Source organism: Fusarium musae, chromosome 3 (genome assembly GCF_019915245.1).
Source record: "Fusarium musae strain F31 chromosome 3, whole genome shotgun sequence".
Taxonomy (NCBI): domain Eukaryota; kingdom Fungi; phylum Ascomycota; class Sordariomycetes; order Hypocreales; family Nectriaceae; genus Fusarium; species Fusarium musae.
In genome coordinates this window covers 2330387-2344951 of record NC_058389.1, presented here as the reverse complement: position 1 = coordinate 2344951, position 14565 = coordinate 2330387, and the positions used below count along the sequence as shown (strand labels likewise).

The 14565-nt window shown below is 48.8% G+C and overlaps 4 protein-coding genes across 4 annotated transcripts; 2 read left to right on the top strand and 2 right to left on the bottom strand.

The window, feature by feature from the left end:
• Positions 1 to 146: 146 nt before the first annotated feature.
• On the bottom strand, positions 147 to 1555 carry J7337_004177 (uncharacterized protein; the record flags this gene model as incomplete). Its single annotated transcript, XM_044821877.1, has 4 exons — positions 147 to 1156; positions 1215 to 1305; positions 1357 to 1480; positions 1539 to 1555. 4 exons carry the CDS (start codon positions 1553 to 1555, stop codon positions 147 to 149), a joined length of 1242 nt encoding a protein of 413 aa, XP_044683210.1.
• Positions 1556 to 4355: 2800 nt separating this feature from the next.
• J7337_004176 (uncharacterized protein) lies at positions 4356 to 5542 on the top strand (the record flags this gene model as incomplete). The annotated part of the gene is made up of 2 exons (XM_044821876.1): positions 4356 to 4497; positions 4551 to 5542. The coding sequence occupies 2 exons, from the start codon at positions 4356 to 4358 to the stop codon at positions 5540 to 5542; spliced, it is 1134 nt and encodes a 377-aa protein (XP_044683209.1).
• A 1177-nt stretch (positions 5543 to 6719) lies between these two features.
• On the top strand, positions 6720 to 9233 carry J7337_004175 (uncharacterized protein; the record flags this gene model as incomplete). The annotated part of the gene is made up of 5 exons (XM_044821875.1): positions 6720 to 6787; positions 6835 to 6921; positions 6977 to 7053; positions 7107 to 8998; positions 9045 to 9233. 5 exons carry the CDS (start codon positions 6720 to 6722, stop codon positions 9231 to 9233), a joined length of 2313 nt encoding a protein of 770 aa, XP_044683208.1.
• Positions 9234 to 9918: 685 nt separating this feature from the next.
• Positions 9919 to 12247, bottom strand: J7337_004174 (uncharacterized protein; the record flags this gene model as incomplete). Its single annotated transcript, XM_044821874.1, has 4 exons — positions 9919 to 11184; positions 11232 to 11444; positions 11499 to 11925; positions 11982 to 12247. The coding sequence occupies 4 exons, from the start codon at positions 12245 to 12247 to the stop codon at positions 9919 to 9921; spliced, it is 2172 nt and encodes a 723-aa protein (XP_044683207.1).
• Positions 12248 to 14565: the final 2318 nt, after the last annotated feature.

Genomic DNA, 14565 nt, shown 5'->3' with positions numbered 1-14565 from the left:
TTGACTCAGGTGGTATATAATGAATTTTGAAAATTATCGAACTCCGTACCCTGCCCATAACCCCAGACCCAAGTTAATTCCGTGATACAAAGCCACATTTGTGGCTGGTAGACGTGAAAATAAAAGACAATGGCAAGATAAGATGATCACAAGAAGTAATCCGCAACTGGCTTCTTGGCAGGCATTCCTCGCGAATCTTGGGGTGCAGCTTGGAAAACCCTGTATCGCCGGGCAGGACCGCTCCGAGGAGGCAGACCGCCCTCCATCATGACTCCAGTACCGCCATCGCTTCTGCCAACATCACCATTGCTACGGGCGAAGAGACCTGTGCCAGATTCGTCTTCGGAGAGTTCCAGGACCGCAGCAACATTTCCACAGCGGTAGCAATAGTTCGGAGCAGACCACACAGTGACGATAGAGGCGTCGAACATTTCCTTGAACCCCTCCATGACAAGCTGATGCGCGCGGGCAATGAGACTCAGGTCGTTCCGATGGTTGAACACCTTGACGATATCAGCTCCAAAGAGGAAGCCCGCACCTCGTGGGGAAAGACCCCAGCCGTCGATCTCATCGGGGTCGGACCAGAGTAGATCGCACATGGCTCCTTCATGAGGGACTTCTTGTTTGCGGTCAATCAAGCGAATCTTGTCAACTGTATCGACCAATGGACTCAAACCACCATGAACACAAAGCACTGCTCCGGCTGGATTTCCCACTGAGCCACCGCTTGACCCGGAAGCGCCAGATCCCGGGGGGCCTGTCTTATCCATTGCTGTTCCGCCTGGGCTTTGGATCTGATCTTGCGAGCTGTCATCTGGCCGACGCCGGGGAAAGCGGCTCATTATAGAGCCGTTCTGGTCGCAAACCTCGATCTCGGTTTCGTCATCGACAGGTTCTACGCCAGGCGACATGGTGTTGGAGGCGCCCAATACGATCGCACCAAGCGCCAGGTAATCAAAAATGTCACAACAGTAACGCCAAACATTAGCGCTGCCGTACTTTCTTATACATTCATCGTAAAACCCGTAGACTGTGGTGATTTGACGAGATTCGTGGTTGCCGCGGATTAGTGTCATTCTATCGGGGTATCGAACTTTTAGGCAGAGCAAAAGGAGGAAAGATTCTAGTGAATAGAAGCCACGATCGACGAAGTCGCCTAGGAGTTTTTATTAGAGGTGTGAAAGTTGGTTGGGTGTGATTAAGACTGGTCTTACCCATGAACAGGTAATTTGTATCTGGAACATCGCCTCCAACTCGAAAGAGCTCCATCAAATCGTGGAACTGGCCATGAATATCACCACATATCTAATCAGAGAATCAGAGATTGCTGAGCCTTCATTAAGGCATGAGGCATACCGTTACTGGTGCCGTTACAGTGACGACGTTGCCCTCTTCTATTAAAAGTTCCCGAGCTTTATGACAGAGCTCGCGGACTTGCGCTTCCGGAATCGGTCGGCATGCGCGCAGCTGCGCAATGGCCCTGAGAATGAGTTATTAGTTCAAGATCCGAAGACCGGCGATTGGGCATTCAGCCTCACTTGTCGAGGTCGCTCATCGTGAAAGGGTAGAGTTGGTGGGATGGCACGTGGCGATGCGCGCAACGCTAATCTTTATTCCTATGCCTTATCGAAGAAAATGATCATAGCATATCGTGTGCAGCCAGGAGTTGTCATGCGATGAAATACTATGCGATGCGACGGGATTTGAGCAGATCACGAGAATGACTTGAAGGCTGGGCTCGTGTGATGGTTGTAGTTGGGGATTTGGAGATTTCGCGATTCGCGGTGTTGAGTGACGCTCTTCGAGGTGGAGACACTCAACTGCCCCACCAATTGAATAGCTAAAGGTCGGGCTTACATAGAGCCGAGGCCGAAACAATCCCCTTCCGCCGGTAGCCAATGAGAGTCACATCATAACTCAGGCTTGGGTGAGCCTCTACGAATTCTGGATCATCACCACAAATCGCTCGATACTGTCGGCAACGTTGACTTGGTCAATGCTTGTCTGGAGGACGATGCTACAGCTTTCATGTGAGTTCAATGGCATCTAGAATCCAATGAGACACCCGCTGACGCCCAATTGAGACCTTTAAAGTCCACACTACACCAAACGACCTCCAGACCTAACCAGGATCATGCCACCACTCCTTCACCCAAAATCGCGAATGACATCGTCGCTCTTCGCAACGACAGTCGCCGCATGCTTTCTAGTCGTCACGATCCCGCATTTTCTTCCCTGCCCTGTACCACGGGCCCGCTTCGCCGATGGAGATGTTATGGTTGACGAGAATGGCCGACGCATGAGATGGAAGAGGAAGGATACCAATCCTAAAGTCGAAGATGGGATTGTTCAGTTTAACGATGTGGTGAGCGACGAGGCAGAGAACGCACAAGATAGAGCAAGGAGGGAATGCCCACTACCGAAACCCGGAGGCATGCTAGGCGAGTGGTTGGGATTTCACAAGAGCGACAAGGAGGTTGGACGATGACCGGCAAATAATGAGCTGACAGATCTCAAACCTATGTATCGAGCGTGGTAGCTCCCTTGGTACGCATCTGGATGCTTGAACAGCACTCAGGGCGGCTCCCCTGGGTTCTGTCTGATATGAACTCCGTTACGATCCTACAAAAAATGGGGAAGCCATTGAAACGGATTAATAGAAGAGTGCGGTTCTTGGAGAATGGGGCCGACTGTTACTGGAGGGTGATAGCCTTCGTCGAATCCCAAGCCCTAGATGACAACATTGTTGAAACATCGGATACCTTGGCTACGCCTACCCAAGAACCATAAATTAGATATGGCAATGGAAAGAATAAAAAATCACAATTAGCTACTCGTCATAGTACATCAGTTTGCCAGATAGCCAGGATGTTCCACTTGGGTGGGAAAATAATTGTGGAATGATAGTGAACGCAGGATAACCATCTATTAAGATGTTTCTCTAAATCTGAATGGCTGCATTTCTACGGAGTAGCTTGCGGAGAAACACCTCGAAGTAATGAAGTATTAGGTACCTTGGAAAAATAAGCTCACTACAATCGAAACAACTACATGAAGTCCAGAAAGTATACAGAGTAGGCCAGGGCTACTATTTCTCTAAGTCATAGCAGTGAGGAAAGCCTAGGATCAAGTTCATGAGATATCCCAAAATAGCCCGCTCAATTTGCTGGTATGTCGCAGAATACGTTAGCATGGGCCTAATACCAGTGGGGTTAAATCAAGGATGAGGGACGATCGGAGAATTGAAGATAGTGACAAGCGGCAAGCGAAGTTTATCTTCTCTGCAGGCTTTTTGACGAAACCTGGTCTGATGTCATGGACGCAAAGTTTCCTTAGGAAGCTTGAAAACTTGTTGATACGATATCTAGGTACTTGTTCTACTTGTGTATCTGGTTCGCGTGATTGCGGAACATCGGTTTGTATCGCGTGATTCCCATTGACCAAAAAACCTCGAGATTTATTCGCGTATCCGTATCAAAATCAAGCCCAGGCACAGAGACCCTGTTGCTCTGTGCCTGGAGCCTGTCAACCAAGGATCTGCGTCGCTGCAAGGAGGCAGCCAGAAGGCATGCAATGAGAACTAGGCTTTCTGGGCACGACTGGGGTTGATAGGTTGGCAAGGGTATAGTGCGAGGATGGGAGACAATGCTTACAATGCTTCATATGTATAGACAATAGAAACTGAGGACCAGGCTGCAATGAAACCTCTAGATAATAGAGTGTAATGGCTGGGGATGATGGACCGTTAGGCCTCGATGATTTCATTACACACAGAAATGCATGCATCCATGAGGAACAAAGTAAGAAACAATGAATGCAAACGACCTGGAAGCGCCTTGGCGGCCTATGACGCTCTAGCGCTTATAGAGTTCAGCAGGTAATCTCACCCACTAACGGTCAATGGATGACGACTTGGGGTCCCGACCCAGCCTGCACAGACCAGGCCATGGGCGCGTCGAAACGCCCGTCAAAAGCCTAGGTAAGGACGGGGGATCTCCAATCTCTAATTTCCCAGTCTATTTCATTACCTTCCGTTCCAACTATTGTGTTTTTTGCTGTGTCGTGTGCGTTTTTGTGTTCATTACATTTTCTTGAACTCGAACCGTTGACGGTCACGGATACCCTTTCTCTAATTAGTACCTTCTATTGCATGGTTTTCTTCTGTAAAACACAATAGACTCGGCAGCTTAACTCAAACCCGCGTGTCGCCGGCTCAGCCGCGCTTTAACAATTCGACTGCCATGCCAGTTTGTCCTGGGTACGCTTTGCGATCGCCCTCGCCGGCTCCAATATCCACCTGAAGACATAAACATCGCCATCATTGGCTTCGTCGCCGCCGCCACTGATTTCACGTCATGACTTCTCCCTCTCCTCCAAGAACTGGCACTGGCACTGGCACCTATCACGACTCTCCACGGACATATGATTCTGGCCACACTCTGAGCAGCTCTGTCGCCGGCAGATCTGCCCGTCTACGCCCCCCTCGGTCCCTCCCACGTAAGCGATTTTATAAATCCATCGCTTGACTTCTCTGCTAACCCAAGAAATAGCCTGGATTGACTCCTGGGACGACAAACATGGCTCAGTAAGCGACGACCAACTGCGACTACTCCAGCCGCCCAATCGCGCTGTCCCACCACAACATAACTCGTCACCAAGTGACCCCCAAAGACGAATCTCGAAAGATGGCTTCGTCGATCCGCAAGATCCTCTCTTTGGCCAGGGCCAGGAAACGAGAGGCAAAATCCCCCACTTTATGCGCTATGGACGCGCCTCGATGCGTGGCAGGAAATGGGACCATTTGAGATCCGCAGAACCCGTCATCGTGCCGGGACATAAACCAGCGTTAACTTCACAGCCGAACATAGCGTGGCAAGACTTTGTCCTCTCTTCGTCATGGGGTCGCATGACCAACGAGGACTCGAAAGTGGTGGACGTTGAGGCTCTAAATGACCTACAACCAAATTTCAACACACCAGCCCGCCACCCGTACGATGCACAAGAAGCCAGGGTCTCACGGAAGAAGAGGACGCTAGCTCTGTACAAACGTCTATGGAATATAGCTATTCGGCACTCTCTTGCCCCTCTTGTGTTTAGACTGAGCGTCATGGTCACTTCTATCATTGCTCTTGCTATTGCAGCGCGGATTCACCAGCTTGAAGACGTTGATGACACGGATTCAGCTGAAGAGACACAATCCATAGTTGCCGTGGCCGTAGATTGCGTGGCTATACCATACATTGGATATATGATCTGGGATGAGTACACAGGCAAGCCTTTAGGATTAAGATCTGTTGTCTCCAAGATTTCTCTCATCTTGCTGGACCTCTTTTTCATTATCTTCAAGTCGGCAAGCACAGCACTTGCGTTCGAGAGCCTTGTCTATCATAACTTGTCCGATACAGCAGTGAGGAGCTTGTCAAAGGCGCTGGCAGCATTCATGCTTATGGGACTGATTGCTTGGACGATGAACTTTGCAGTCAACATATTCCGCACAGTGGAACGCCTGGGAGGAGGCGAAGATGATGGGCTGCATGGCTAGGAAAGGAAGTGAAGTGACAATTGACTGGAGCAACGGACTCGATTTGGAAATTTAGGATACCCCTTTGAGCAGGGAGCGCTTATGGCGACTGGTAGGACTACCTTATATGGGACATTGATATCACGGAAGACCGTGCTTAGCGTTCATTGCTGCTCTCCTTTCTCTTTATTAGTATCGCAGACAACCCATTACACGTGCTAAACATGCATGTTTCTTATATTCAGGAACGACCTTGGGTTCGTGAATGAATCAAAAGAACAAAGCTTAGGTAATTATGTGTCTGTTGCTGGAACACGCAGAAATGGCTCTATTTGTCGAACTAGGTAGTATCAACCACTGCCTGTGGATTACGTCCCTTACCTACGTTAGTACCCTAGGTAATACCGAGGTAGGTACCTAGTATTCATCACTCAGTCAGCACTGCACGCTCATGTGTAGGTATGGCGCTTCAGGGTGAAGGCATATATATATTATCAAGGTATCCGTAGCTCTACCCATACTTCATGCTTCACCTGCAAGGTTTCCACAGTAGGTTAGTACCTAAGGTACTCCATCCCTGTTTATCGGAGACAACCCTGTCACCAGCCTAGGGCGGTATGTTGCGGCAGATCCCGACGCTAAGCCTTCTACAGCAAGTTGCTCCTCCTGTTGTGGCCTGGCCTTGCCTCAGCCAACGCCTTGTCATATTCAGTCCAGCTACTGCGGTCTGACATCGACTGCCTGATCCTCTCCCGTCCTGTGCATTTATTTGACTGTCAAGAATCACTTTATGGGTGTTTCACTTTCTTCTTTTCTCTCTCACTCATTCCCTCTGATGACTCATATGTCTAGGATGATTTAAGTTTATGGACTGCATTTTGCCTTGCCACAAAAAGCACAAAACTGACTTACCAACTACTTATTACTGTCCATCCGAAACCGACTCTAGGCTCGACCTTGCTCTCAGTCGTGCCTGAGTAGCTCAACACCAGCCGGGACAACATCCACTCGAGCGTCAAACCTCATCGTCGCGTCGCATAATTGCGCTTCGGTTACAACTCTATACCTTTGGCTCCTTTTGCGCAAATCGACCTTTTGTCGACTCTGACGGCATCGCGTCGAACCCCTCGAGGCTGACCCCGCCTCCATCACCAACACCTCCGCTGAACCGCCATCCATCTTCACTTTCTAGTCCACCATGGCCGCTAAGATGGGTGCCCCGAGTCAAATGCCCCCTATACCTAACAGAGAGGATATTGGGGCAACGTGAGTAGCACTGTGCATGCATAGACTATCAAGACTGACTCGAATAGATGGACTTATCTACAAGCTGGTATCTCACGCGTTATGAACGATCTCGAGCAGGGCATCGACATGCAAATGTACATGGGTGTCTACACGTTAGTTACCTTTACCAAAATTCGTATACCAAAAGCGTCTACTGACTTGTCCCAGCGCTGTCCATAACTTTTGTACATCCCAGAAAGCAGTTGGCATGACTGGTCCTGCTATGCACAGTAACCACAGAGGCGGTAAGCCATTCCTAGACACGTATTTACGGCCTGCCAAGCTAACTGCTCAATAGCACATCTGCTAGGGGAAGAGCTCTACAACAAGCTGATCGATTACCTGCATCATCATCTCGATAGCCTTGTGAATGAAAGCAAGGCCCACACCGACGAGGCATTGCTCACTTTCTATATCAAAGAATGGGGTCGCTACACAGTTGCCGCCAAATATATCCACCATCTTTTCCGTTATCTCAATAGACATTGGGTCAAGCGAGAAATTGATGAAGGGAAGAAGAATATCTACGATGTCTACACCCTGCATCTTGTGCAATGGAGGAAGGAGCTATTCGAAAAGGTCAGTGACAAGGTTATGGATGCGGTGCTTAAGCTTGTGGAGAAGCAAAGGAACGGCGAGACCATCGAACACAGCCAAATCAAGCAAGTCGTGGATTCCTTTGTCTCCCTGGGACTGGATGAAGCAGACCCCTCCAAGTCAACACTTGATGTCTACCGCTATCATTTCGAGCGTCCTTTCCTCACTGCTACCAAAGAGTTTTACATGGCAGAGTCCAAGCAATTTGTTGCCGAGAACAGCGTCGTGGAATACATGAAGAAGGCAGAGGCTCGTCTGTCCGAGGAGGAGGAGCGCGTTCGCATGTACCTGCATCAAGACATCGCCATTCCTCTAAAGAAGACTTGTAATCAAGCTCTCATCGCCGATCACTCCAGTCTTCTTCGGGAAGAATTCCAGGTGCTTCTGGATAACGACCGCGAAGAGGATATGGCACGAATGTACAACCTTCTTTCGAGAATTCCCGATGGTCTCGAGCCGCTTAGAGCCCGTTTTGAAACACATGTGAGAAAGGCTGGACTCGCTGCTGTGCAGAAGGTCCAATCGTCAGAGGGTGACAAGCTCGAACCAAAGGTTTACGTCGACGCTCTGCTCGAAATTCACACCCAGTATCAGGGCCTTGTGAAGAGAGCTTTCAATGACGAGCCAGAGTTTACGCGTTCCCTTGACAACGCCTGCAGGGAGTTTGTCAATCGAAACGAAGTTTGCAAGGCTGGATCCAACAAATCGCCTGAACTTCTAGCGAAATACACTGACGTCCTGCTCAGAAAGAGCAGCACCAGTATTGAAGAGGCAGAATTGGAACGTACTTTGAGTCAGATCATGACAGTCTTTAAGTACATTGAGGACAAAGATGTCTTCCAGAAGTTCTATTCGCGGATGCTGGCCCGGCGTTTGGTGCATAGCAACTCCTCTTCAGATGACGCTGAGACTAGCATGATCAGCAAACTGAAAGAGGCATGCGGTTTCGAGTACACGAACAAACTTCAGCGTATGTTTCAAGATATGCAAATTTCTAAGGATTTGAATAAAGATTTCCGCGAGCATCTTGAAGGCGTCGAATACACCAAGGCTGTTGATTCAACTTTCTCAATTTTAGGAACTGGATTCTGGCCATTGACGGCACCGAGCACTGACTTTAACCCGCCCCCGGAGATTGCCGCTGAGATCGAGCGCTTTATTCGCTTCTACAAGCATAAGCATGACGGGCGTAAGCTCACATGGCTGTGGCATCTTTGCAAGGGCGAGATCAAAGCTGGCTATTGCAAGGCCAGCAAGACTCCGTACACCTTCCAAGTCTCAATTTACCAGATGGCCATTCTCCTCCTTTTCAATGAGAAGGACACTTACAGCTACGAGGATATGCTCAGCGCCACTCAACTGAGCAAGGAGGTTCTGGATCAGGCCCTCGCTGTTATTCTGAAGGCCAAGGTCCTCATTATGTCTGGCGCAGCGGGCGAGAAGCCAGGAACCGGTAAATCTTTCAAACTAAACTACGACTTCAAGAGCAAAAAGATCAGGGTAAACTTGAACCTCGGTGGTGTGAAGGAGGCCAAGCAGGAGGAGGCCGAGACAAACAAGACAATTGAGGAAGACCGAAAACTGGTCCTACAAGTATGTACATCTCTTTATTTATCAGGATTCATACTAACAATAACAGTCTGCCATCGTCCGAATCATGAAGGCTCGCAAGAAGATGAAACACACCCAGCTCGTAAGCGAGACCATCAACCAAATCCGCTCGCGATTTGTTCCAAAGGTCGGCGACATCAAGAAATGCATTGAAATCCTACTAGACAAGGAGTATCTGGAGCGTTTGGAAGACGACGAGCTAGGCTACCTAGCTTAAACCTCTAGCTAAGTGGTATTGGTTCGAGGTCAAGTCGGAGAGCTTCACCCCAGCCTCCGCACTTCACGATTATCAAGTTCGATATATTATGTATTTCCCGAGAGCATAAATATCCTGGCCTCTCGGCGGTTATGAGCGTCTCTACTTTCTCAATTCCTTCGGCGTGGTCAGAGAGTCTGACGGGCAGACATGATGAGAAATGCTTGGTAAACAATAGATGATCAGCAATTTTGAGCACGTGGCTACCTCTCCCTCGGCCCTCCCTAAGTTTCTCTCTACGTGTCCATTCACTTATTCATTCTCTGTGTTTTGGGTCTTGATGGTTTGGTACCTTGGGTGGGGAGAAAGTTGTTTGCAAAGGAAGAATCAGTTGGCTTGGGATCAGGGACTGGCTGCAGGAAGGGCTCTGTAGAAATGGACTGCTGAAAGAAATAAAAACGTCTTAGCAGACAAGTTTTTAAAAACCGTGCATGTAAAGAACTTATTCAAAGTGAAACGATTAGCCATTTCGATCTTTCTACACTGTAATATTGCATGGCTCGTTCAATATTAATTACAAACGATATCGAGATACAATGGGTGATATATATATGAAATGTGGCCAAAATCGCCCGCTTTGATGACCTTTATATCCATGAAGCGGCCGTCCATATCCCATGTTATGGGGGCTTTCCTTGTTAACTTATCATTCTTTAATCGTTACACCGTTCTCGTTGTGAGGAGGGCCTGCGCTTGGCAGTTTATCTTTCGAACCAATAACTCCCTCGGTCTGGAAGCCATCGTCTTTCTTTCTGGGCACTGGTGGACCTGGAAGAGGCTTGTTGATCCCCGAGGTTGGCCGGCTGCCTGACTCGCTCACTCCCGAGAGGATACTCTCGCTGAAGCTTGCTCCCCGCCCTGGTCGTGCAGTTGCATCATCGGAACTGCCACCTCGAGACACAGGAGCGCTGATCATCTGGTAGTCTTTGTCGATGGGACTGCTTGAACTCGAGTCGTCCGTTGACTTGTCAGCCTTAGAGGCTGGTTTGCGACCCCAGCCAGCACCCCATCCACTTGTTCGGCGCTTCTCACCAGCCCACGCTGCCCAACTCCCGATGTAGGCACCGGCACGCGCACCAGCTGATTGTCCTTGCTGTCCGGCCTTTGAAGGGTCTTGTCCGGCCGGCTGACTCGAACCGTTCGGTGGTGATGCTGCGCGAGCTTCTTCAGCGCGACGCCGCTGTGCTTCACGCAAAGCCTCCATGTCGGCATACAGTTTATTAAGAACAAAAGATGCCTTTTCACGGCCCGCGGCAAGATTCCGACCGAGGACTTCTTTGCCCTGCGCAAAACGCTCGTCCAGATGCAATTCTTTTACTTGCTCTGCGATCCGACGCTGTACATCCTCAATATTCAAGCCTCCTGCACAAGGATGTCGAGGGTCAACAATGTCGAACAAGTGGGAATCAGTGTTTGCGTTCCACATGCGGTAGTTCTCGGTGCGTTTCCAAGCCTCTACCCACTCATATCCAAAGTCTGCGACAGGATCACCCTCAACCTCCGGAAGGATAGCCTTGGGGTTGTTTGGGTTCACGTTAAGATAGTTGTGGTATTTGACGGAGGAGATCAGAGCGAGAATGTACTCTTCGAACTGGAGCCTGATAAACTCCTCGCTCCCGACATACTTCAGCGTCTTCGGCCTGCTAGGGTTGGCTTCGTCCCATGTCTCGTTGATCTCATGAGTTAAATAGTCTATCCACCTCCGGTCCGCAGCGGTGAGAGTCAAAGCGCTTCTAAGTGACGGAGAGTTGATAACAACTGAGTCCTCGTCCAGATTGATGAGAATATCACTATAGCGATCCTTCTGCTGCAAGAGAAGTGAGTTTGTACTGCCGACAATGTAGGACTTTGTGCCAAAGTCGGCGAGAATATCAAGTTGTTGCAGGGGGGTATAGGGTCCAAACAAGCTTCCCTATTTGCTATCAGTTTCTATTCCGGTCAAGTTGTGACGAGACTTACCTTGCCAAATATCTGGAGTGGTAAGCCCATATAGCAGAGGAGGGAGTTGCGATCACTAGTTCGCAAACTGGTCGGCTTTGATAGACTCGTCTCGTAGCTATTCAGCTCTGGGTCTGCACTGTCCTGCAGGTTGCGAATGAGGCCGGGTATCAAGGACAAAAGAGAAAATTGCATCATGCACAACCTGTCACATCTCGACCCAAAGAAGAGCATCTGGAAATACCTGTCAGCAATCTTCGTCACGGTGGGGAAAACCAGCAGTGTTACCTTCGGTTGGAGGAGGCAACACTTCAACAAAACCAAAGTTTGCCATTTGTATTCGTGTATCAGCTCACGAAGACTCATGCCGAGATATTGGTCTCGATCTACCTGGTCATTGAGAATGCCTTTGGTTTTCTCATCTGCCAGGCTCTCCTGGAATCTGCGGAGAATCTCAACATCGGTAAACTCACGCTGCGCAAACCAAGCCTGCGTGACAATACTGAGACGCTCACGAAGCATGCCGAAGAATTGAGGGCTATCGGCAATGACCACAACAGCTTTCTGGACAGTGGATCGCGTAACATCGGCAGGGCGATTGATGAGCTGGGATGAATCAAGTTGTCGGGTGCACGAGATTCCAAATAGTGACGTAGCGGGTTTAGCCTCCGTCTCTGGGCGAAGCAGCGTGAAGTATGAGAAGTCCTCCTCGGATCTACACAGATTTCTCAGCACCATTCAGAAATGTCAAACCCGCAATAGACAACTCACGCGTGCGCCCCATCACTCAAGGCCATGAAAGGCAGCAAAGACCACCCATATTCAGCTGCAGGATCGCTTCCATCGTCTGCCCCGAACCAATTCTCGACTTCTGGGCCCCTTGCATGATGGAATCCGACAACAGTAACAAGTGGAATGAAATCGACCTTGGTAGACGACGCAGGGGAGGAGGGTAGAATGGGTGAAAGTATGGGCTTGAGGTCACCGTGAGACTCGGGGGCGCCAAGACCGGTGGGAGGAGATTCGTCGGAGCTCATTGCTTGGTCGTTTTTCTCTCGAGGTCGTGCGCTAGAAGTCGGCCATGTAGATATCCAACAATATTATTCAAAAAAGGATATGTACGTATTTATAAGTTGCTTATATCAAGACGCTCGAGAAGCTGTTCGATCGACAGTTGCGAAGGCTCGGTGACGTGATAAGGGGGTTGCTTGACTCGAGCTGTAGTGCCAGGGATGGGGGCGAATTTGTTGAACAGTGGACGTCGAGGCGCCCGAATGGTAGCGAAGTTGGATGCTAATTCGAGGTTCGATGCTGCGGCCTTCAAAATATCGATATGTTTTGCCGAGATGTCCAGAGGTAAAACTTGTTATAGTGCGTAAGTATCAATGAAGGTTCAAGGTCGCATAACGATCATGGGTTCCCCTCGACAAATGCAGTATCCAAACAGGACTTCTTGACGAATGGGTACTAAGTTTCCAGATCAGATAAATGCCCGGTTAGTACCTTATTAGCCTCGCTTGTTTCGGACGGGCTGTCAATATGATGCACATCAATTCATGTTGGTGTTGAGAAAAGACGAGATCAGGAAAATAGGAGGAAGGAAAGGTTGAAATAGGTAGACAATGCAGGATCAACAGCTAGCCTGGCGGATGGGTACTAACTACCTTATCACTGGAAGGTTTCCCAATGTCCAGGTACTCAGGTGCTAATAGAGAGGGGCAAGTCTAAATGAAAAATCACCAATTAAACATGCACGTCCCCTATAAGTCCGAGATCAATGCTATCAGAATGGTTGATGAATTATCAATTAGGCACATCTCCGCCTTTTGTAACCTAGGGTACTCGTCTTGTAAATAAAGGAAGCATGGACCGGCGCCATTAAGGCATTCAGCTCTATCGTACTTGGCTGCATTCGTATCCATCTCGAAGCTTTTCTTCTGATGCATGAATGCCCTGGGCAAAGAATGACGTATGAATATTTCCAATACCTCATTCTCAAACGTCAGAAACACCTCCCACAGACCTCGATACTGGCTAAGCATAATCCTTTCTTCAGCTATAATTGGTCACTTGTATCCTTGTCCAATGAAGCAAGTCGACGTGTCTTGCATAATTTAGTTACTTGCCCAGTACCTACTAGCTTAGCGATATCGCCCCGGGCAATCTGAATGAATTAGCACAATGAGCCTCAGCTCCTGTCATCTGGCTCGGCCATCTTACAAGATGTTGTGGCTATGGTTTGGGCTGCCACTGGAGCTGTGTGAGAACGCCTGGTTGTTCAGAGCGGCGGTTCCAAACTACTGTGATGCCCAGGCAATTTATAATCAACGAGATCTCGGAAGAGGCTATAATGATCTTTGATCTATACGCATATTGAGTACCACATTAATGTGTCAAACTACCTATCTACGACTACCGACCTAAGGAAAGGTATCTTGCAAACTGTTTCCATTGCGTGGCCCCTAGTAGCCTCGAGGCCATGCTTAAAAGAAACTCTGATGATCTAATGCTTGGTCGCCAAATGTCAGTGTTAAGACTTCAGAGATCGAGAGAGTAAGAACCACTGCGATTAGAGTCCAGGTCTCTCACAGACATCGACAGCATTAACTGGGCCAATCGGCGTATTTCATGCCCTCACTCTGATAAATCTAAACGATTGAGATAGCTTCGACCAACGTCACGGTTCAACTGCCCCAACCTGATCGCACCCTAGGCATCTTAGCATGGGTCTCGAGGAAGTACAGTGACATGGGGTTGACCCTGAATAGGTGTCTATGTTACTAGGGAAATCATCAACTAAGGCGAAGAAAAAGGAACGTCCCATCACGGTGGGTTAACACCCTCTGGGAGGCTTCCGAAGTTGGAATTTGTGGCATGTGTGAGAATAGAAGGCTTTATAAATATAAGTCAAAACATCCAGTATTAGCGAGCCACCAGATCAGTGGACACAACCCCATACTAACTTCACTAAAAACTACAACCGACTATTCAATTCGGTAGTGGACGGATGAGGCGAAAAAACGCGTTGCTAGAATGGAGTGCCGTGCTGGATCCCATTCATACTTGGGCGATAAAGGGTTTCGGTTATTCCTCAAACTGGGTTGTTTTCAGGCTTCACAATACGGTGAATAGGTACTGTTATCGCCCACACTCATCCATTGGTTTGAAAAGACATATCTAGCAACAACAACTTAAGTGTAGCCAATTCAATTTGACTGGTCAAACCAATAACCAATATAGGTACTTATTACATGGCCTGGTGCCCTCCGTTCCTCATTAATACCACTGGACGCCGAATTGGCTCAACGACTGGGTTTTGGACCAGCAGCCTGGTGGAGAATTCATGATATTGTAT